General features: G+C 58.7%; 9 protein-coding genes across 9 annotated transcripts; 5 read left to right on the forward strand and 4 right to left on the reverse strand.

The window, feature by feature from the left end:
* Nucleotides 1-445: 445 nt before the first annotated feature.
* On the forward strand, nucleotides 446-3,200 carry BJ171DRAFT_256751 (uncharacterized protein). The gene is made up of 3 exons (XM_053106736.1): nucleotides 446-1,517; nucleotides 1,851-2,222; nucleotides 2,475-3,200. Exons 1-3 carry the CDS (start codon nucleotides 897-899, stop codon nucleotides 3,081-3,083), a joined length of 1,602 nt encoding a protein of 533 aa, XP_052969954.1. The 5' UTR covers nucleotides 446-896; the 3' UTR covers nucleotides 3,084-3,200.
* On the forward strand, nucleotides 3,201-4,091 carry BJ171DRAFT_256758 (uncharacterized protein). Its single transcript, XM_053106738.1, has one exon. It carries the CDS (start codon nucleotides 3,318-3,320, stop codon nucleotides 3,939-3,941), a length of 624 nt encoding a protein of 207 aa, XP_052969955.1. The 5' UTR covers nucleotides 3,201-3,317; the 3' UTR covers nucleotides 3,942-4,091.
* A 399-nt stretch (nucleotides 4,092-4,490) lies between these two features.
* On the reverse strand, nucleotides 4,491-6,468 carry BJ171DRAFT_256756 (chitin synthase III catalytic subunit). Its single transcript, XM_053106737.1, has 4 exons — nucleotides 6,002-6,468; nucleotides 5,568-5,678; nucleotides 5,178-5,382; nucleotides 4,491-4,820 (listed from the first exon to the last, which is right to left on the reverse strand). The coding sequence occupies exons 1-4, from the start codon at nucleotides 6,362-6,364 to the stop codon at nucleotides 4,576-4,578; spliced, it is 924 nt and encodes a 307-aa protein (XP_052969956.1). The 5' UTR covers nucleotides 6,365-6,468; the 3' UTR covers nucleotides 4,491-4,575.
* A 1,174-nt stretch (nucleotides 6,469-7,642) lies between these two features.
* Nucleotides 7,643-10,347, forward strand: BJ171DRAFT_636264 (uncharacterized protein; the record flags this gene model as incomplete). The annotated part of the gene is made up of 2 exons (XM_053115709.1): nucleotides 7,643-7,814; nucleotides 8,077-10,347. The coding sequence occupies 2 exons, from the start codon at nucleotides 7,643-7,645 to the stop codon at nucleotides 9,882-9,884; spliced, it is 1,980 nt and encodes a 659-aa protein (XP_052969957.1). The 3' UTR covers nucleotides 9,885-10,347.
* BJ171DRAFT_491888 (uncharacterized protein) lies at nucleotides 9,868-11,773 on the reverse strand. Its single transcript, XM_053109771.1, has 6 exons — nucleotides 11,620-11,773; nucleotides 11,246-11,444; nucleotides 10,924-11,023; nucleotides 10,655-10,760; nucleotides 10,381-10,498; nucleotides 9,868-10,223 (listed from the first exon to the last, which is right to left on the reverse strand). Exons 1-6 carry the CDS (start codon nucleotides 11,711-11,713, stop codon nucleotides 10,109-10,111), a joined length of 732 nt encoding a protein of 243 aa, XP_052969958.1. The 5' UTR covers nucleotides 11,714-11,773; the 3' UTR covers nucleotides 9,868-10,108.
* A 146-nt stretch (nucleotides 11,774-11,919) lies between these two features.
* Nucleotides 11,920-13,017, reverse strand: BJ171DRAFT_491889 (uncharacterized protein). Its single transcript, XM_053109772.1, has 2 exons — nucleotides 12,478-13,017; nucleotides 11,920-12,295 (listed from the first exon to the last, which is right to left on the reverse strand). Exons 1-2 carry the CDS (start codon nucleotides 12,885-12,887, stop codon nucleotides 12,169-12,171), a joined length of 537 nt encoding a protein of 178 aa, XP_052969959.1. The 5' UTR covers nucleotides 12,888-13,017; the 3' UTR covers nucleotides 11,920-12,168.
* Nucleotides 13,018-13,308: 291 nt separating this feature from the next.
* Nucleotides 13,309-14,497, reverse strand: BJ171DRAFT_596306 (uncharacterized protein). The gene is made up of 2 exons (XM_053114670.1): nucleotides 13,727-14,497; nucleotides 13,309-13,541 (listed from the first exon to the last, which is right to left on the reverse strand). The coding sequence occupies exons 1-2, from the start codon at nucleotides 14,398-14,400 to the stop codon at nucleotides 13,418-13,420; spliced, it is 798 nt and encodes a 265-aa protein (XP_052969960.1). The 5' UTR covers nucleotides 14,401-14,497; the 3' UTR covers nucleotides 13,309-13,417.
* Nucleotides 14,498-15,030: 533 nt separating this feature from the next.
* BJ171DRAFT_256834 (major facilitator superfamily domain-containing protein) lies at nucleotides 15,031-17,644 on the forward strand. The gene is made up of 6 exons (XM_053106739.1): nucleotides 15,031-15,255; nucleotides 15,526-15,758; nucleotides 15,841-15,895; nucleotides 16,092-16,215; nucleotides 16,483-17,068; nucleotides 17,298-17,644. Exons 1-6 carry the CDS (start codon nucleotides 15,169-15,171, stop codon nucleotides 17,575-17,577), a joined length of 1,365 nt encoding a protein of 454 aa, XP_052969961.1. The 5' UTR covers nucleotides 15,031-15,168; the 3' UTR covers nucleotides 17,578-17,644.
* Nucleotides 17,645-19,473: 1,829 nt separating this feature from the next.
* On the forward strand, nucleotides 19,474-20,331 carry BJ171DRAFT_438895 (Metallo-dependent phosphatase-like protein; the record flags this gene model as incomplete). Its single annotated transcript, XM_053108012.1, has 2 exons — nucleotides 19,474-20,273; nucleotides 20,314-20,331. Coding segments are annotated over exons 1-2 (804 nt in total), but the record flags the coding sequence as incomplete, so codon positions are not given.
* Between the last annotated feature and the right edge of the window lie 307 nt (nucleotides 20,332-20,638).

A 20,638-nucleotide genomic window follows, 5' to 3' on the forward strand; every position in this document is an offset into this window, starting at 1 on the left:
AGCGTGGCGGCGCGCGACGCAAGCGGCCTGTGCGAGGGCGGGCTGTGTCGAGCGAGGCGCGTGGTGTGGTGTGATGCGATTACCAGAGCAGCGATGCTCGCGATCGGTCCGTCCGCTTCTCTGGCTCGACGTCGGCTTATTCGTTGTCCTCGTTCGACATTGGCTTATTCGTTGTTCTGGATCGGTGGCAGTCCATACCCGACTGAGTCTATATCACACCGTGCGACGCAGGGTGGGACATGTGCGCGCCAAACGCGGGTACCCCAAACCAACAACCGCCAAGACCGAGGAGCGGCGAGGGGAGACCGCGCAGCGAGATCGAGCGAGAGCCAGTACAGCGGGCCGAGTCAGACAGCGCGACTCGAGCACCGAGAGCGCACCGAGAGCGTGTGCCCAGAATATCAACTCTGTGTCCAACTCCATTTCCAACCAACTCCAACCGCAGCATCACCTTCAACTTCAACTTCAACTTCACCACCAACGTCAATCCCATCCCATTCCATTCCCATTCCCATCGCCCGTCCTCTCAACCCCCGGATCCGGCCATCCGGACCGCTCCTCCGCTTCCCAACCACCGTCCCCCGACTGTCCGCCTTTCCGCCCCCGTCTTCGGCTCTCTTGGTCTCTGCACGAGGCCTCGCCGTCTGGGCCCAGCGCTCGCTTCGCTCACAGCCACCCAGTCACCACACCCCCATCCACCGGCCTCCCTCGGTGGCTTTCCCCCGCCTGGCTCGCCGCCTCAACCGTCTTGTCAATTCATCTGATACTCCGTCTCTCCCAAGCCCATCATCTATCTGTGTGTCTGCATCGACATTCTCTGGTCCACCGTCTTCCCAGCTCCCAATAGATATCCCCCCAGCGTCCGCATCCTCGTCCCGCCTACCTGCATTCCAACCATGGCCGCCCCAAAGAAAAGCAAGGGCGTCAAGAGCTTTCTCGAGAAGAGGAAAAACTCCTTCCTGTCGAGCGTCCGTGCCGAGCCCGACGACTCCCTGTCCAACTCCGAGCCCTCCCGGAGCTCCTCGCTGAACAAGACCTTCGAACTCGATGTGGCGATCCCGTCCGGCTCCTTGCTCTTTGATGGATCCAACGGCAACGCCGAGTGCAGCTCGCCCACCGAGCTGCGACCTGCCGATATCCGACCCGCCGACATGCGACCCGCCGAGCCGCGACCCGCCGAACTGCGATCCACCGAGCTGCGGCCATCGCTGGAGGTGCCCGAGAAAAAGTTTACCAAATTCAACCTTGCCCTGATCAACAACCAGGTCGACAGCTTTCTGCACACCGGCCGCATCTCCATGGACGGGCTGAAGGGCAAGCGCAAGAAGCGCACTCGCGACCGCGAGTCCGTCCGTTCCTCCACCTCGAGAGACTCGACCGATCAGCTCTCCGATGTCCAGGTCGCTGTCCAGGTCGCTGTCCCGGCCGAGGCTGCGTCGCCCAAGACCGAGCAACTCGTCCCGGCCCTCGCCCTGCCGCCCACCGACCCGTCGTACATCCAGCTCGACGAATACATGGTTTGTATTTTGATCTTGCACTTGCGTTCTGCACTCGACGCTGGCCATTGCATTTCGCCGGCACCTGCTGTATTTGCCATTTGGCTTTGCTCTTGATGCTTGCAGGCATAGTCCGGCGGCGCAATGGCGCTTGAGGAATGGCGGGTGCATTGGACGGCGGTGGCCTGTTGGTGTCGAGTGGGGCGGGCGGCAACTTGCCTGCGGGATCGGGGGGCGACTCTTGGTGGCGGTGAGCGGTCCGTCGAGCGGGTCATACGTGGAGGTGATTTGCTCTTTATCGCCCCATTGCCACTCTTGACTAACCCAGCCTTGATCCCTTCGTTTATGCGGCAGGGTTGGCGCGGTCGCTACACTCCACGATACCTGTCGCCTCATAAGTACTTGAAGTCCAAGCGTCTATCGGACAGCAGCTTGTACAGCGACCACGAAAGCGACAGCGACGAGGACGTCGATACCGTTCCCGGTGCCGCCGCCACCACCACCGCCACCAACACTGCTGGGACCGACACCAGCGCCGAGGGTGACGTCAGCCCAAGCTCCTCGGTAAAAGTCAGTGTCTATGCCGAGAATCTGGCCGAGGGAGTCTCCAAGCCGAAGCATGTCGACGGATCCCGTGCCGATGTTCCAAACCCGTATAGCGACTCGCTGCCCACAATAGAGAGCGACGAGGAAAGCGATGACGAGGACGATGGGCCTCACGGAAGGGTAAGTCGCTAACGGATGCATACTGCCTGGCTGATGCTGACTGATCGATACATCTCGAATATTGCGTGGTGCTCTGTGCGAGATGCAGTCTGTACCGACACGCAGCTTGGCGTATTCGCTCCGTCCTGGTGGCGGTTGTCCCCTCTTCCTCCTCCACTGCGACGCATCCACCAACCTGTAATACGACCACACCCAAGACAATCCCCGCGGTGGCTGCTCCTTCTAACGCCCTCGTCTTCGCCTACCACCCAGCATGTGTCTCTGCTCAACCCCGTCATGGAAATCGAGATCCCGCAGATCGCGGAGCAAGTCCTGCCCAAGCGCATCATTCGCCCGCGTCTGCGCGACATTGCCGAAATGAGTGTCATCATCCGGCGCACCCAGTTTGGATCTGACCTCGAGCTCTCGCCCGTGATCCCCACGCCCTTCAACATCACCAAGCACCATAGCATCTCAAACCTGCGTCAGCTCGCCCCCGAGCTACCACGGATCCACAAGCATCAGAGTCTCGGCAATCTCCACGTTCCTCCGAGCCCCCGTCGCTCACAGGACGATGCCGCTAGCATCCACTCGAATCAATCGGACGTGTCACCGTCAAAGGCCATGATTGCCAGCTTCAAGCAACGCCTGGCCGAGAACCGGCAGCTGGCCACCCAGCCCAAGCCGAGGACGGTGTGGCATCTGTCCAAGCCTGCAGACCAGAACGACGACTGGAACACTGGCATCGAGAACTGCATCCGTCGGGCCAACGAAATTCGCCAGCGCGAAACCCTGCAGATGGGCAAGCGCGTGCTCTCGGTTGACCCCAGCGCCGAAATCGAGGGTCTCGATGAGGCCATGCGCAACTCGCTCGAGATGTGAGGGCGGTGTGAGACTTGTCAATATCCATTTGGTAACTCTCTCGCTCGCCATCGCCCTCGCCATCGCCATCGCCCTCGCCTTCAACCCTCTCCCCCCCCTCCTCGTCTACCCCGCCCTCCAGCCGCCACCCTCCTGCATCTTTCCTCCCTCTCTTCCCTCCAGCCTTAGAGTTCTTCCTTCTCCCACCGTGCCGTCGTGCGTGGGTTTCTGCAGTATGATTGCCGTCGATGCTCAATGAAGCCCTCAGTCACCCGGTGGATCCGCATCGGCAGCCACCGGCTGTCGTGCATTTCTTTATCGTGCATTTGCGATGGTGCTGCCAGTGGGCGCAGACATTTTCTCTGGGGGGTTTTGGGCTGCTGCCCTTCCGATCTCCCCCCCCCCAGAATTAGTTTTGCCACGACTCTTTGCTCCGCTAATTACTTGAGCAGAAACACTCCGTTGGCAGGGCCATTCATCTCTCTCCGATTCGGGGGGCATTTCGGATCGCCCGCTCATTTACCATTTCATTTGCCCATTTGTTCATTTGCTCATTCGACTTCACCGCACCCTTTTCAATCCCTTGTACTCGCACCGTGTTTTCCTTTCGCATCAATCGATTCCAACATTTTCCTTGTATTCCTCCCTGTTCTTTTTTGCAACTTGCCATGGCTTCCTTTCGCCATTTTCGGAACATCGAGAGCATCGATCCCCCTCCTATCCATGCCCCAGTCATCCTCAAATACATTCCATTCTATTTTTCTTTCTTTCTTGCTTGCCTGTCTGGCTGCTTGCTTGTTTGCTTGTTTGCTTGTTTGGGTGAACAACCTCCCCCCCCCACACACACACAATCACCGCTCGGAGCAGTCGTGGCTATGAATGTGTGTATTGTCAAGACCAGCATCCAACCGCAGCGGGATCTTCCTTTCTCTCTTTCTCACGCATTCTCACTTCCAAGCTCTCGGGTCCCTGGGCCGCAGCTTCACGCACGGCTGGATTGCAGGCGAGAGCCCGCAAACAACAATAAAATAAAAAAAATGACAATAGTGATAATGAAAAGTAACTCACGGCGGTTAGGGCACGATAACACAAGCACCCGCCGCCAAAAGCCGAGCATGTAAATGCTTGATCGGTGTTTGCTGTTAATGTGAGAGACTCTGTTGAATCTTCAGAAACGCGTTACACCGATATCCGCCTGGCAAAAGGGCATTGGCCGTTGAAATCCAGACACACGTTCGCGTCCACAACAACATGGGCTGGGGATCGGAGGGGGGGGGCAAACAGAATGGCCAAAACGACGCATGAGAACAAGAGACAAAATCGCAAGAGGGATAAGAGTGTCATTGTGGCAATGACAGTATATGATCAAGCAATGAGAATGAAAGGGCTGGGATGACGATGGCGTGTTTGTCATTATTTTTTTGATGGATCCCGAAAGTCACCGGCTGGGAAAGGAGAGGAGGGTTCTATATGGATGTCTTGAGAGAGAGAGGAGCGGGGAGGCGCGGCTGGCTTAGTAGATATCATTCTCGCCATTGCCGTCCCAGACGCTGCTCTTTCCGGTGACAGAGAACTCCAAGTCTTCCTTGGTGATCGAGTCCCAGAACTTGTAGACCATCATGACACCAAGGAGAGTACAGATGACGCCAAAGAACATGCCGTCGATGTAGTGCTGGGCCAGGTTGCAGATCTGGATCGAGAAGATATACTGGCAGACCTGGCCAGCGGCAAAGAACAGGAATCCAACAGTGATGTCACCTGCAAGTCATGAGCGAAGCAATACAGCACAATGGTTAGAATCGGTCCATGATGCAAAGACGTGGCAGGTTGCGCAAGCTACGCGATCGACCGGAGCGAGGTAAGGTGCCTGGTGGTAAAGAGGGCCCGGTTGTGTTCGATCCCACCAAGAGAAGCACGCCGTCTTGACAACCTCGATTCTGGACCGTAGCCATGGCAGCCCAGCCCAGCCCAGCCCAGCCATCGGATCCGGATCGAAGCTTGTGGTGTGGCCTAGTGGCAAGCCGCACGTTGACCGAGCCAACATACAATTGGATCCAGTCCACAGCCGGATCCAGGACCAGCCCGCCTCCCACATCCTTGCGAGCGTGTACTCACCAATGGGCCACTTGTCTTCCAGAGTCTTGACGACCAGGATGATCTGGAGCACGTAGTAGATAAAGACGCAAGCGACGGAAAACACAAAGTAGACGATGAAGAGACCGATGGGGCTGGCCGAGTTGAAGGGGCCGATGCCGAGGAAGGTGGCCAATGCCACAAACATGGTGATGGCAAAGACGACAAAAGTGGCGATGCGGATCGACTGGATGCAGTAGCGACAGAGCAGACAGGGACGAGTCAGTCGGTTGAGTCGAGCGGTTGCCGTGTGGGCCCTGAGTGCAGTAGGAGCTGGCGCTGGGTCCGAAGCCGACTTGGCCGCAGAATGATGCTGGACATCCATGTGCCAGCCAGGCCACAGGGCCGGAGGACCGGACGAGTCTGCCTTACCCAGAGCGATTGAGGGGTACCATCCTCAGCCCACTGGAAGCCGACGAAACCGTTGCAGAGCAGACAGAACATGGTGGCGACGCCGAGGCCGATGTAGCCGGCAACAAAGTACTGGAGAGAAAAGTAAGGCAGAGACACGGTAAGTGAGTGGGGGGGGGAGACATGGTGGACAGGCAAACCAGTGGGGGAGGCTCGTCGAGGACACCGATGGCAAAGCAGCAATCTCAAAGACAATCCTGGACAGACGCAGCGGGACAGCTGTGCCAGAGGGCAGCGCACGCAGGTATCCCAGTCTGATAGATCCAGCTCCGACCATCCAGACATCCAGACATCCAGACATGCACTGCGCAATACCGAGTCTGCGCCTCCCTCGACAGCCACAGCAAGCAGCGACGGCGACAGAGTGCCAACGAGTGATGCTTCTGCACACTTACTTGGTAGAGGAAAGACGACGAGGCAATGATGCCCGAGACCAGCAGGAACTCAAAGATGGTGGTGAAGGCGTACATGTAGAAGAACATGACGATTTCCTTCCGGCCGACGGCGGTGTATTTCGAGCGGATGTGGTAGATCATGATTCCGGTCATGATCAGGGCCACGAGGTGGATGATCAGGACGGCGGGCTCGAAGATGAGGATGCCGGGGTCGCCGCCGAGCTGGATGTTTCGGGAGTAGCAAGAAGCCTCGACGCCTCCACCGAGGGTGTTGGTGCTGACGAGCGGACACAGGGTCAGCGAGAGCTGGGAGCAGAAATAGTCGAAGCTCCCGAAGGAGAAGGGGTACTGGGTGGACGACATGGCGTTGGAGGCAAGCGTATGTGTGGGAGGTGCAGGGTCTCGCCGGTGCTCTGGGTGGGAGTTGCCTGGAAGAGGCTTGAGAAGATGGGCGGAAGGGCAAGATGGGGGCAAGCGAGGAGAAAAGACGACCAAAGGACGACGAGACGGGCGGGGAGGGGCGAGGCCGGGGGACGAGGCGGCGCCGGGTGGCAGCGAGCACCGCAGTGTGAATGGGACGACAAGCTGCGGCGCGGCGCCCTCGCCTGCCCTCGCCCGCTCTCGGTGCCGATCTCGCTGGCGGTCTTGGTCACGGTCCTTCTCGCGGTCCTGCTGTGGGGGGGGTGCATTGCGACTGTGGGCCGTTCTGTCCAGAACGCGCGGCCGCTGCAGTCGCAGTTTAATGCCGCGGGCAGTGGCGGTGGGGGGGAGCAAGGCCCCGCCGCGCTGCGCAAACACAAAACAGAGGCGGCGGTGGCGGGTCGGCTGTGCAGAGAGCGTCGATGGCACGGCAGCACACACTGTGGGCACACATTGCAGAGACAGTGTGCGCAGCCACAGTAGCAACAGCTGTGTGTCTGTCTGGCGGACAAGAGGACAAGAGGACAAGGGGACAAGAGGTCGCTGTCCGAGTGCGGCTGTCCGGCCCCCCACCGAGAGGGGCGGTGCCCAGATCCGTACATGCACTGCCACATCCATCGCTCCCGGCATCTGCCGTCCACGTGTCGCCGAAGATTCCATTTTGGCCAGAGGCTTCCCACGATCGGGTTCTCACCGAGGGTTTCCGACAGACGGCCTCTCGCCCACACGCTGTCCTGCACTCTCCTATTGCCACAACTGCCCGAATCGCCGAATCCTCCTCCAGGATCTTCCATTGCAAACTCTGTCTCGTGCGCCAAAACCTTTTCATTTTGGCACTACACCAGCATCCGACCAGAGCGAAAAATGCCGTGTTCACCCGCTCGCCACTTGCCACTTGCCACTAGCTACTCGCCACTTGCCACTTGCCACTAGCTACTCGCCACTTGCCACTCGCCACCAACTCAGAGCGTCGTTGACTTCCATTGCACCGTCAAGCATTCCGTGGATCTGCAGTCCTTGCTTTGTTCTTTTGTGTCCCACCCCGCTTCTGGATCCTCTCTCGATGAGCTGCCAGAAGCAGTTCATCCGACCTCCATCTTCGCCCTGGGAGCATCCCACCCAAGTCCGAGGCCGCACAGACCGCCGTCAAGATCACCAAGCGCGAGTTAGTGTCGGCACCAACTGGACCAAGAACAAGCCTTCGCTGGCTCTGCTGCTGCAATGGAACAACCCTCCGCCCTCGCCGTATCGCTCTATGAAATCGTATCGGGCATCCTTGGATACGTCGACTCCAGGCGGGATCTGCTGTCCGCCATTCAGTGCTGCCGACTCTGGAGAGACATCGGCACCAGCATTCTTTGGAGCCACTTGGATCTCGATACAGCGATCCCGGGTATGTCAGCGACGCTCTGCACCATCCCCACTGGATATACCATCCGCATGACGACCTTCAGCTCATCCAGTTCCATCGTTCGAGCTCGATCACTCTTGTCCTCTCCGACAATGGTCTCCCCTCAGCTTCCCCCACTCCTCCTGTCGATCGATTCATCCACCGTAATCCATGCTCAAGTGCTCTGATGTACATGTTTCCACACTCACATCGTTCGTTCGACTCTCCTTTCACTATGCGCTCAACTCTTACTCACCTGTCGCAGCCAAAACGATCCCCATCCGCCGATCCCAATACTTCATGAACGAGCCCGTTCCCGACAGCACCTACCTCGCCAGTCTCTGCGACCCGGCCGACACTCGTCGCCTACAGCGCCTCATTCTCACCATCCAAGCCAATCCTGGCTATCTCAACCATGTGTCTCGCCTGACCGTGCGCTTCAACTACCAACTCTCGCTATCGATACCCACTCCCATGCGCTCCAACGACCACTATCTTGAGTTTGAAGAAGAAGACCTGCCCGAGTCTGTCAAGCAGTTGTGTTGGTCATGCTGCTGGCAGCGGATCGCCATGATCATCCAGATCTGTGACTTGCTCACTTCTCGGGCTTGGAAGTCCAAGTGCTCCACCACCGGCCCAAACCGCCTCACCATCGTCCTCAACATCGATCTGCCTCGCCGCTCGTACGATGAGCGCCTGGCCATCTACACCGTCTTCCAGACCCTCTCAGAGTCCTTCCAATTCGGCCCCTTTGCTCGGAGACCGAGTCCAAGCCTGCCAGATTCGTCAGCGATCCCCATGGCCTTGACAAAGGGGTCATTGGTCTTGTCAGAGTCCATGGCCCTGCACGATCCTCGCTTTCTCATTCCGTTCTTCACATTCGACGATACTCCGGCTCCAGGAGGCGCACTCGTGGACACAGACGAATCATCCCTCGTCCACAGTCGCACCTGCTGCTTTGACGAGCTGCATCTCTGGAACGGCACCCTCTTTGCTCCAACAACCCTGGCCTACATTCTCAAGGGCCTTGGACCACTGTCGGTCCTGAGACTCGAGCGATGTACTTTGACCCCAGAGGCGCTCGATCTGCTGCTCCAGCGTTCCCACACCATCACCTCGCTGTTCTGGAGCCACACAGTCTTCCCACCCGATACCCCGATGTTCTCGTCCGTCCTCAGCCGATTCACTCGCCTCTCGGCTCTGTCGCTGCGATCGTGTGTCCGAACATGGTCGCCGCCTATCACGGATGTCTGCACCCTTGTTCCTGCAGTGGGGAAGGGCTTGGTCGTGCTGGACGTCTCGCAATGCTTCCGCCTCGGCAGCGAGTTCTTCTTGTCTGTCTCAGATGTCTGCCCAAACCTGCAAGATCTGAACCTCAAGGGCAACATGATCAAACCTGACGAAATCACACGGATACTCGAGCACTGCCCGAGACTGCGCCGACTCGATCTGGCCGACTGCCCGTATGTTTCCATCACGATCCTCGAAAGCCTCGTTCGTTTGCGCCCGCGCTCGCTTCAGCATCTCGATCTTAGCGGCTGCAGCAAGGTCGTCGAGAATGGCTCCAGAGCCTGCGTCCTCATCTCGGTCGCCACTCACTGCCTGCCCCTCAGAACGCTCCAGGTGGGCCCGATCCGCACCGTCGATTCTCTGCGGGACTGGCGGGTCCTGGCCAGTCTCAACGGCATCCTCACCGATCGGTTCAGTCAGGGACGCTCCTGCCTGTCTCGAGACGAAGCATCGGATCTTTCCCGCATCAACCCCGCCGAGCACCTCCAGCCTCCATCAGAGGACGACCCGCAGCGCTATGTCCATTACCTTCTTGCCTTGACCATGGACCGCTACGTCTCCTTCGACATGGACATCCTCCGCAACCTCACCAGTCACATCGAGAACCTCAAGCACTCTGCCTTGGAACACAATGTGCTCAACGAACGGGTTGCGACCCTCGAAGACCTTTACCAGCGCAGCCTGGATCTTCGCCCACCCGAGCCAGCACCGGTCGACAGATACATGGCCACTGACGTCGCTGCCACTGGCTGCCCAGTTAAACTCTTGGCACAGCAATCTTGAATATACGTGGCTGATCGTTACAGTCGACTTGCACACAACTCAAATGGAGCGCCGCCTACGCCGCCGTTCGTTCATCGGTCTCGGAATGTAGTCTCGCTTCATTTTCACACGGATGGCGAGTGATCGGCATGAAGGGAGGTGCCTTGGCATCGGCAAGATCTGGCCCTCTCTATCCCAATCTATAAGCTCGGTAATGACGATGGATGTACTTGACGGTGGCACCCTCACAGTGTGTCATCCAGAGACGCAGTCTTGCGGCTCGACCGCGACGGATGTCGAACAAACCAGTGGTGGAGAACAACAATCCCGAGATCGAGCATAATCACACCCAAGTACGAGCTGTGGCGGCGACAACGATAAAGCCCCCCCCCCAAAGTGAAGAAAGTCAGAAGCTGCTGATGCTACCAACCAACCAACCAACCAACCTGAGGTGTCGCAGCTACCAGTGGTGCGATGTGCCGGATGTGCCCTCTCCCACATTTGCTCGTGTCCTTACCCGGCACTGATGTAATCGAATGGACCGTCATGGAAATAGAGCGACACCAGCGAAAATATGCCTCCGAGGATGTCGCAGGCGAGGAACAGGAAGCTGATACCATCGACCTGTCGCTGGGCTGTAGGTGGTTGGCAAGATGCAGGGACAAGAGTCAGAGATGCGAGTAAAATGGAACGGAATCACAATTGGCCATAGTCATCAATATAGAGAGTCGTCCATAACCGGGGGAGGGGCAGCATTGCGATTGTCCTCATGAGCATTCAAGAGCACTCACCACAGATCGTTATGTACTGGGGGATGAATCCACCAATGATCAAGACCGTCGGCACCAGCCCCAAGGCGCTGAGCACCCCTGATTCTGGATTCTGGATGCCTACCCACTGGTAGCGAGCACGAACGGCATCGATTGTCAGTTGGTTGCAGTGCCCACTCTCGCAGCGGAATCACGATGGCCATGTGGTTGTCCATGTGGTTGTCCATGCGGTTGTCCACACAGTCGTTCCGTCGATACAAGAATAGAAAGCCGCAGATTCGCCTCCTTACGTTGACAATCAGGTACATTCCGAATTCTAGGCAGCCGAAAACCACGCAGAGCAATGCGAGTAGGACGGTCGCTCGCTGGGTCGTAATAACTCTTGCTTGTCTGCAAAGAAACGACAGAGTGAGTGTAAGCCCACAAGGGTCCACCCATGTCACCAAGAGCAACAACGACCAGGGTCGCAGCGGCATTCGCTGGATCGGTATCAGCGAAACTAGTAATCGTAATAATTCACAAGCACAGCGTCATTGGTGATCCCCCCCCCGAAAGCCATCGCCGATTACAATGTCGTATTTCTTCCCTCCCACCCTTTTCCCGGCCGCGAACCTTCGATAAAGCAGACACTGGACAAAGCAAACGAGGGCAAAGAAACAAAACAGGTTCGGCTGCACGATCAGTCCGACGGTGAACCGGCCCTCGGGCTTGCCCATGCCGTAGCCGGCAAAGAACGGCGCCCAGATTGCCCAGCAGAACATCATCGGCGAGGACAGGACCCCGACGGCTCCGTGTCTATAGTTGGACCATGCTGTGCAAGGAGGAGAAGCAGGAGCCATGGCCGAGTCGCAACCATTGGAGCAGATTCGTCAGCGAACCGTTGCCGATACGTGGGGGGGGGGCACAGTGGATGCGAGATCGCTGTCGATGCGCATGGAGTCGATGAGAGCTGCTGCTGCGACAAAACCAAAACCAAACTGCCTCACCCTGTGGGCACAGTTGGAAGCTCCAGAAGACCAACCCCAGGTAGGCAAAGACCTGCTTGACAATCGCTTTGGTTGCCGGATCGATGTCGCCCATCGCAGCCGAGAGGACCACGGCCAAGATCACGACGAAGCCCGCGGATCGCTCGTCTTTCGGTTGCGGGGGCGAACAATGCGCAAACAAGCAACGGAATTTGAGTTTTGGCCCGCTCTTCACACCTCGGTCCGCCGCCAACACACCCGCCATACGGACAGAGGCCATCGAGGGGCCGCCTGTCGATGCTGCCAGGAAGCTCAAGATGCTTGCGGTATACTACAGTATATATTGGACATGAGATTGAGGAAGTGGAGACACAGCATATCGAAGAGGACATCACCAAAATGAGAAGACCGAACTACCTCCCGCTTCCTGTTCTACTGGGGGTCGGTCGGAATCACCCAGCAAGCACTGTTGGGCCAGCGAGGGGTTGGGGAGGGGTTGCAACGGATGAGGGGTTTGGGATAGCAAAGGACGAGTGAGAGGGGAGCAGCGGGACCGGGGAAGAGGTGGGTTTAGTCTTGATATTGGGCCAGCTTGTCCGAGAACTCGACCGAGACACCGCCCATGATGGCGACACCTCGGATGACGACCTTGGAGGTGGGCAAGCCCGAGTAGTACGGGTTCTTATGGATGCCAATGCTATTGAGCGCAGAGGTGGAAGCAAACAGCAAGAGTCAGCCGTGATCAAGATAGGGTTCGTCGAATTCCTGTTGTGCATCGAATGGCCATGCGGGGCTCACGGATGCCGATCCAAACGATCGCTGTGGCCGCATTGGCTCTCATTCGCGTCAGATCAAAGGACTGGGTGGTGGCCCACTTACCCGCCCAGAATTGCAACGCCTTGGTTGACGACCTCAACGTCAGCAGGCACCCGGATGGTGATTCCTCCCAGAAGCGAGGCTGCATTGATGGTATAGGTTCCTCCACGAACCAGCTTCGTGTTGATCAGGTCCAGATCGGTGCCTCCCATGATGGCAAACGAGGTTTGGGCTGATTTCGAGGAGCTGCCGTGGCAGCTGGATTGGACGACGGGCGGGGCGCTGTACTGGGCGACGGGTACGGGAGGCAGAGTTTGGTCCTTGTTCAGGGTAGACGGGGCGCCGTTCGGGTAGACTTGGTAGGTCACCGGCAGGGTCGAGTCTTGCTGCTGGTACTCGGGAAGGCCATCGTGCTGTTCGGGCGGGGGCATGGGCAGGCCCTTTTCGTTCTTGATATCCTGGATGTTCTGCATATTGTCGGTGAGTGGAAGACGGCTTGGGTGTCTGGATGAGGGCTGTTGCGAGCGGATGCTGGGATGGCGAGATGAGACGAAACAGGGCGGAGAGGACGGGCCTCCTGGATTTATACCCCCGGAGGACGGTTCTTGGCACGTCTTGGCAGCCAGGTGGTGGTCGGCTGCCAAGAGCGGATCGCCCGCCGCGCCACATTGGGATTGGTCGGAATCGCTGTGCTCGTGCACAACCGCAGTCGGCGTGCGAATGTGATTGTTTTCGATGTGGCGCGGCGGGGAGGGCAGCACGGCGTCGCCATTGGTCGACGACTGGACTCCTGGGTCTTGGCATTCCCAAGGCGGACAGAGCGTCTGCAGCGTGTCGCCGCCGCACGATCTTCGAGCACGGATCAGCCTCATACCCACACGGATCAGCGTCGTATTGGATGCAAGTGCAAATTGTATTGACGGAAGCGAGGGACGCTCAAATACAGCGACAAGGATTCGATTGTCAAGAGAGATGCCGAGGGGGGGGGAGAGAGCGAATGCCTCTAATCGTACTGGGCCATCTGGTTGGCAAATACGACCCGAACGCCGCTGAGAACAGCCACGCCGCGGATCAAGACTCGCGAAGTTGGCTCTCCGGAAAAGTATGGATTCTTGTGGGTGATTACTCTGCCCGAGGGTGTCCAGTGCAGCAAGCAGCAGCAAGCAGGAGAGGGGAAACAGAAGAATAGAAATGTGTGATTAGATCCAACATGGCGTTGCCATCGGAGCCAGATCGACATACATATCCTGGATCGAGGCTCTGGCTGCTGCATACATTAACACCGCTCACAGAGTCTGCCACAAATGCTTACCCGCCCAGCACCAACACATTTTCGTTGACAACTTCGACATCGGCCGGGACAGTGATCCTCACGCCGCCCATGATCGTGGCGGCATTGACAACAAACGTCTGTCCACGAATGAGCTTTGTCCGAGTCAAATCCACCTCAGTGGTGCTCAGGAAGGACACAGACGAGGTGTCTGTACGGGCCAGAGCCGAGTCGGCTCCAACGACATGAGCGTCCTCCGCAGAGCCTTGCCCTCGAATGCGAGCTCGCAGCCGAGTCCGAAGCCGAGACAACCGCGGAGACACCGATTGCAGCGGATCGTCGTGGTGGTGGCGAAGGCGATTCTCGGCAGTCGGAGCAAGTTCCTGTGGTTGAGCTGCCGCAGTAACTCCTGGGGCTTGAGTCGTCGCAAGCAGCTGTTCGGGCTGCGGAATGGTTTGGGTATGGGTTTGGACAGCCGAGTTCGACTGGAGCTCGCGTTGGGCTGAAGTCGAGCTATCGTAGCGCTCGTATTGAGGCGGCGGATCATGCCAAGGAGGCAGCGAGTGCGGATGCGGATGCGACTGTGGCTGTGGCTGTGGTGTGATCTGGGCCGGGACGAGGCGTTCAGTCGGGAACGGGTTGGTTGGTTGGTGGATCGACTTGAGGTCGTAGCCGCCGTCGTCGTCGAATTTTTTCAGGTTGGTTCCAGAGTTCATGTGGTGCGATAGATGGGAGAGAGTGAGAGAGTGAGAGAGTGCAGCGGTATCGCAGCGGTATCGCAGTGCCAAGAGTTGCGAGGGACAGGCAGATATTCTGCGCGGATCCTTGGCGTTGAGTCTTGGCACGGTCTCTTGGCGAGTGACATGACGCCACCACGTTGTATTGGCGGGGCGGGGATGGGTGTTGGCGATGGTTGCATCCGTTGCGGTTGCATCGGCTGCGGTTGCATCGGCTGCGGTTGCCCATCCGAGGCTTCGGTCGATGATTGCCATCGATGGTTGTCATCCTCCATCGCTATCCCCACCAAGAGAGATTCATATCAATCGCTTGTCTCCCTGGTCGTGGGCTGCTGTCCCCATGTCCTCGTCTCATGGCTGCTTCCGCTGTCCAGCAGCCCGGGCCATCGGGCCGTTGATCAGGGCATTGCAACACTTGCTTGCGGACCATCTCCAGCCCTCGCCCTGGTCCTTCCGCGGCCACCTCTGTGAAGGTTGGGCGGCTGCTGGCTCTGGCTCGCACTTGTCCCGTTCTTCCGGCTGTTTGTTGTCCTTTGCTGCGTGCGCCTGTGGCTCCTGTCTCCTGCTCGATGCCACATCGGATAGGACCACTTGTCACTCGCTCGCCCTTTGCCTCTCTCGCTCCTCGACGGCTGCGACAGCTACCCGCCATCGAGCCTGGGGTCTGAAATCGCAGATCCTGCTGTCCTCGGCTCGATACGCTCCATCACTGCCACAATCGACCAGCTGTCGCTTTGGATCTGCATCATGTCAGCCATCGCCCGAATCGAGCAGTTCCGGTCGAGCACCACGGCCGCCTTCATCGTCGTCTTCGTAGCCTTCTTGGTTGATGCGGTAATGATACAGAATCCTGCCTACGCTCAGCTCTTCATCGGCGGTGCTTCGGGGCGTGCTGCAGGGTTCTCGACCCGGTGCTGGTTTACAGCTGCTGCCGCCCTCGGTTCCTCGCTGTATGATCTGGATGCACCGACCCAGGACACTTCAGCCAAAGATTTGCAGCTCACCAGTTCGCCATTATCCATTCTCTCGGTTGCCCCCCCACCTCCAACTGCTCGTGTGCCGACGGACTGGTCTACAACTGCGGTATCGTCGCCTTTATGGCAGGTTGTCTATGGAGTCGTTATCCCAATCCTGCCGAAATTTGTGACCCAAAAGATGGGCATCGAGGAGAAATATGTCGGGCTCTTGTTTGCCTGCTATTCGGCCGGCCTGCTTGCCACCACCCCGGTGGTCGGTGTCCTCTCGGACCGGTATCGAAACAGACAGATCCCGATGCTCGTCGGGCTGTTGGCACTGTTGCTGACGACCCTAGCCTTTGGCTATGGCGAAACATTTGGGTGAGTGCTCTGTGGGCGGCCCCCTGTCATCTGGGACGGGCCCCGGTCGGCTACTCACCACCACGACCGACATATCTTCCAGCGTTCTCGTTGCCGCCCGTATCGGACAAGGCATTGCCGGCGGAATCAGTTGGACAATAGGGGTGAGCCAACCAGTCTACGGGAGCGCTTGATGCAGCAACGGCTGACATGATAGATGCCATGTCCGCGCAGTGCGGACGGCTGCCGATTCGACTCCTGTCCATGCTACATCGTTGGGCTCTGTGGCGGATCCAGGATCTGAATCGCCATCTTACCCTTGTTGGCATCGTGTGCCGCTATGCATTCCTCAACCGACTGGACGTTGCGATTGTGCATATCCCTCGGCAGCTCTGCATGTTTGCGGATATATACCCTCCATCCAAGCTCGGGATTGCCATGTCCAATCTCCTGGCTGCCAATACCATCGGCGTCACCGGTATGCTCCTGCTGACAAGTTCGTCGAGTTGAAGTGGGCCGGAGTTGGAGTCGGCCATTGGGAGGAAGAGTATTCGCACATGTGCCGTCTTGGTTTGCTACTCTCCAGCGGCGCTGTCGATGCATTTTCAGCGCTGCACCGTCCGCAACTGTTTCCGATCCATGCCTGATCCATGCCTTGATCCTGCTCCCATTGCCTTCCTGCGCATGTCAACTCCGGACTGCCGGGCGTTCACATCGATTGTCAATCTGCACCCTCTTGCTTCAGTCGGACCTCCCATCGGTGGTATTCTCTATGACAACCTTGGCCAGCACGCGCCCTTCATCTTCTGTGCCGGTCTTGCCGGGATCGACTTTCTGGGCCGGCTGATGCTCAAGACCAAAGTGGCCGACGCAGCCACGGATTCATCGACTGGAGACGAGACGAGTCGGGATGCTGAAGCGACGGCCCCAAAACGCAAGGTCTCGATGATCTCGCTGCTCAAGAATCCACAGGTTCTATGTACCTGTGGCTCCGTTCTCTTTGGCACGATCGCGTTCACTGGCATTGAGCCGACGGTGCCGATCTATGCAGCCCAGCAGTTTGGGTTCAACCCGACCAACATCGGCCTGCTCTTCCTGGCGATCGTCCTGCCCAACATTGTCGCCTCGTACTTTGCCGGCTGGATCAGCGACCGATACGGCCGCAAGAACGTCCAGGCAGCCGGGATGCTGGTGGTGTCGCTCTCGTGCGTCTTTGTCGGGCTGGCACCCACCCTGAGCCTCTTCATCGTGGCCTTTGCCCTCATGGGCATCGGTGTCGGCTTCAACGTCTCGCCAACGCTGCCAGAGATGGCCGAGTTTGTGGAAGAAAGGTTTGTGTCGCAGTGTTGGAACAGCAACATTGCAATGTTGCTCGCTGGCAGGACAAGAGCCTAAAAACCATTGCGACGGGGATGCGGCGGGCTGCAAGACATGTGGCTGTGGCTGAACGCTGCTAACCCGAGCACCGCCGATGACCACTACCATGCCAACAACGCCAACAATATCGACAACACCCACAACACCGATGCCATCGTTTGATCGCTGAATCGCTTGTCTCAGCGGCGGAGGCGCCTATGCTCAAAGCTACGCCCTGTTCAACATGTCCTATGCCAGCGGCATGCTCTTTGGCCCCATCATCGGCTCGGCACTGGTTGATCGCTGGGGCTTTGCTGCCCAGATGTACTTTTTGGCGATTGCATTGTTCTTGTACACACCAATCTTGGTGTATTTCCACCTCAAGCGGGTCAAGGCCGGGCATCCAACGTCGGCAGCAGCCCCTGTCCAGGAAGAGCCCGTTGACCACAGCGTACCCAAAGCGAAACAGGACATCCTGTTCTGAGCCAGAGCCATTGTTGCTTTCTGGGTCCTGAATACACGCCACATTCATCGCCTGCCATGACCAAAGAGCGTGTCCCGTTCACTTGGGGTACGCTATAATTGACATACCCTGGTCTGCTGCATGTACCACTCCATGTACCAAGCTGCTCTATCCCAAGCCCACCGCAAGCGCATCGCCCAGGACGATCGTCTTTGCGCCCCAGGCTCCCGGTCGGGGCTCGTCCTTTGCACATGTTCCGCCCATCCAGCCAGCCAGCAACGTGGTGGTTGACGGTTGGTGGTTCGTGGTTGATGGGAGGGACATCGGGGCGGCCTTGGCTTGCACATCATTTCCGTGGGTCTCGTCGCGAGCCCAATCGGGATGAAAGATCTCGGCTATCGAGAGCCCGGTCAAGAGCCCACCCGGCCCAGATGCACAGACCCGCCGTGGGCTCGCGATGGACATGCCGCCGCGGAGATCGCTGCGAGGACCGCGAGCAAATCGAATGCCGCGGCAGCCGCACATGGGGTCGTTCCCACGGTGCGGCTGCAGAATGGCTGGCGGCCAATGGCGGAATTGTCTCGACACAACGTTTTTCAGGTCCTTGCCGTCGTCAGGGCCGACCAGAACAGAGCCAGAGCAGAGCCAGAACAGAGCCAGGGTCGGAGTCAGGGTTGCACTGTTTGGGATCGGATTGGATTGGGCCGTTGGTTGGGCTGTTGGTTGGGTGGACTCGCCTGTGCGACGGCTCAAGCTCGTGCTCGAGACAGAAGGCCGTCGCCCCGTGAGATGGCGAGGGCAGTCTTGCGGTTGGACACCCCAGGCCGCTGCCGCGACGAGGGCATGCATCGCCGATGCCCGCTGTCTCCTTGGGAATGCGGCTGCCGTACTCCTCGGGTGGCACCCGTTTTGGTTCCATTCTGGCACGGCAGCAAAGGCGTTGAGAGTACTCTGACGACAGCAACAACGAACACATCGCAGCAACGAACACATCGCAGCAACGAACACATCGCAGCAACGAACACATCGCAGCAACGAACACATCGCAGCAACGAACACATCGCATCCACCACCACCATCACAAAGCCCCCAACCACACCACTCCACCACCGCTGCGCCCACGTTTTGTCCACCGTGAAACACCCCGCGTCAGTGGTCGCTCCCACACCCGCCCCTGTCCATGCCCCACATCGCCTTGTCTGCGGCCATCCCGCGCCTCTGGCCCCCTCGCCAGGCCATCCAGTTTGCGTGCCCAGTATCCGCTGTTGCAGTCCGGGGGCCGCGGCTGTGGGCTGCTTGCTGTGGTGGCTTGGCCCCCGAATAGCACGCGGCCGGCAGCGAGCGCGTGGGTTGGCCTTGCACGATGTCTGGGAAGAAGCCCGCTTGGAACGTGCGGGCGAGCCTTCATGGCCGGGCGCGTGCATCTGGGCAAGATCGCTTCTGGCCGCGCTCCTTCCCGCGGAAACCCAAGGGCCAACGTCGATGGGAAAGCACGACGCTTGCCGGTCAGGTCCTGCCCGCCCTGGCCTCTGCCGCCCGCGCTTGTTGGTCCGGGAGTTAAAAAGCGCCCGCCAGCGCCATGCCGCTCAGGCCAGGTACAGAATCGAGAGGGTTCCTCACGCAGCCAACCCCGCAAGCACCCAAGCTCTCGTTTCCCTGTGGCCATCTGGAGAACTCGCCATGTTCGCCGCCCGCTTCTCTGTCGCCCTCCTCCTGGGTGCTTCCGCCGCCCTGGCCATGCCCGTCTGCAAGCCCCTCAACCAGACCCAGACCTCGGTCCCTGGCTACACCATCGCCTCGCCCACCGCCTCGGCCACCGGCTACTCGACCTCCGCCTCTGCCTCTGTCACTCCCTCGTCCACCGTCTCGACTCCCGGCTATCCCACCGCCACCCCCACCCCTGCCAAGCAGTGCCAGGATCTCCAGTTCATGATCATTGGTGACTGGGGTAACGCCGGTGCCGGCCAGAACAACACCGCCGCTCTCATGAAGACCGTTGCCGGCCAGAACAACATCTCCATGGTCCTGTCTCTCGGTGACAACTTCTACAGCAACAGCCTCGACTCTGCCGAGTCCTACGAAGGTGTCAAGAGCTCCACCGACCCCAAGTGGACCGATCTCTGGCAGAACATGTACCTCAGCGGCCCTCTCTCCACCGTCCCCTGGTGGTCCGTTGCCGGTAACCACGACTGGTACGGTGCTCTCGGTGCCAACCCTGATGCTGATGTCCAGCACTCCCAGGTCGACTCCCGCTGGATCATGCCCGACTTCTTCTGGGACAAGACCGTCACCGTCAACGGCTTCACTGTCGGCTTCGTCTTTGTCGACACCGATCTCCTCTTCTACGGCTACCAGGATGTCAACTCCAAGAAGTTCGGCGCCAACTTTGTCAACCACGGCTGGACTGCTGCCAACAACAGCATCCAGCAGCACCTCGACACCATCGAGGGTTACCTCAAGGCTCACCAGAACGACGACTACCTTATCGTCATTGGTCACCACCCTCTCGGCACCTGCTCTCCCACCGGCAACATGACTCTCCTCGAGAACCTGCTCGCCACTTACCAGCCCAGCGCTTACATGTTCGGCCACACCCACGCCATGCAGTTCAACCGCCACCACAACACCATGTACATCCAGTCCGGCACCGGTGGCAACGCCGAGGCTGCCTGCAACATGACCGGTGTTGAGCAGTGGGCCATTGGAAGCAACTACGGCTTTGCTCTTGGCACCATTGACTGTGATGACGAGCGTGAGTTCCGTGTCCAGTACTACATCACCGGCAACTCCAGCATCGATGCCACTGTCGACCCCGTCTACGCCAACGGCGGTCTCGTCAACGAAGTTAGCGCCCCTCCCCGCCACGGCTACATCCAGCCTGATGCCCGCGATCTCGAGTTCCTGATCATTGGTGACTGGGGTAACGCCGGTGCCGGCCAGAACAACACCGCCGCTCTCATGAAGACCGTTGCCGGCCAGAACAACATCTCCATGGTCCTGTCTCTCGGTGACAACTTCTACAGCAACAGCCTCGACTCTGCCGAGTCCTACGAAGGTGTCAAGAGCTCCACCGACCCCAAGT

This window comes from Polychytrium aggregatum (assembly GCF_025602895.1).
Source record: "Polychytrium aggregatum strain JEL109 chromosome Unknown BJ171scaffold_6, whole genome shotgun sequence".
NCBI classification, from domain to species: domain Eukaryota; kingdom Fungi; phylum Chytridiomycota; class Chytridiomycetes; order Polychytriales; genus Polychytrium; species Polychytrium aggregatum.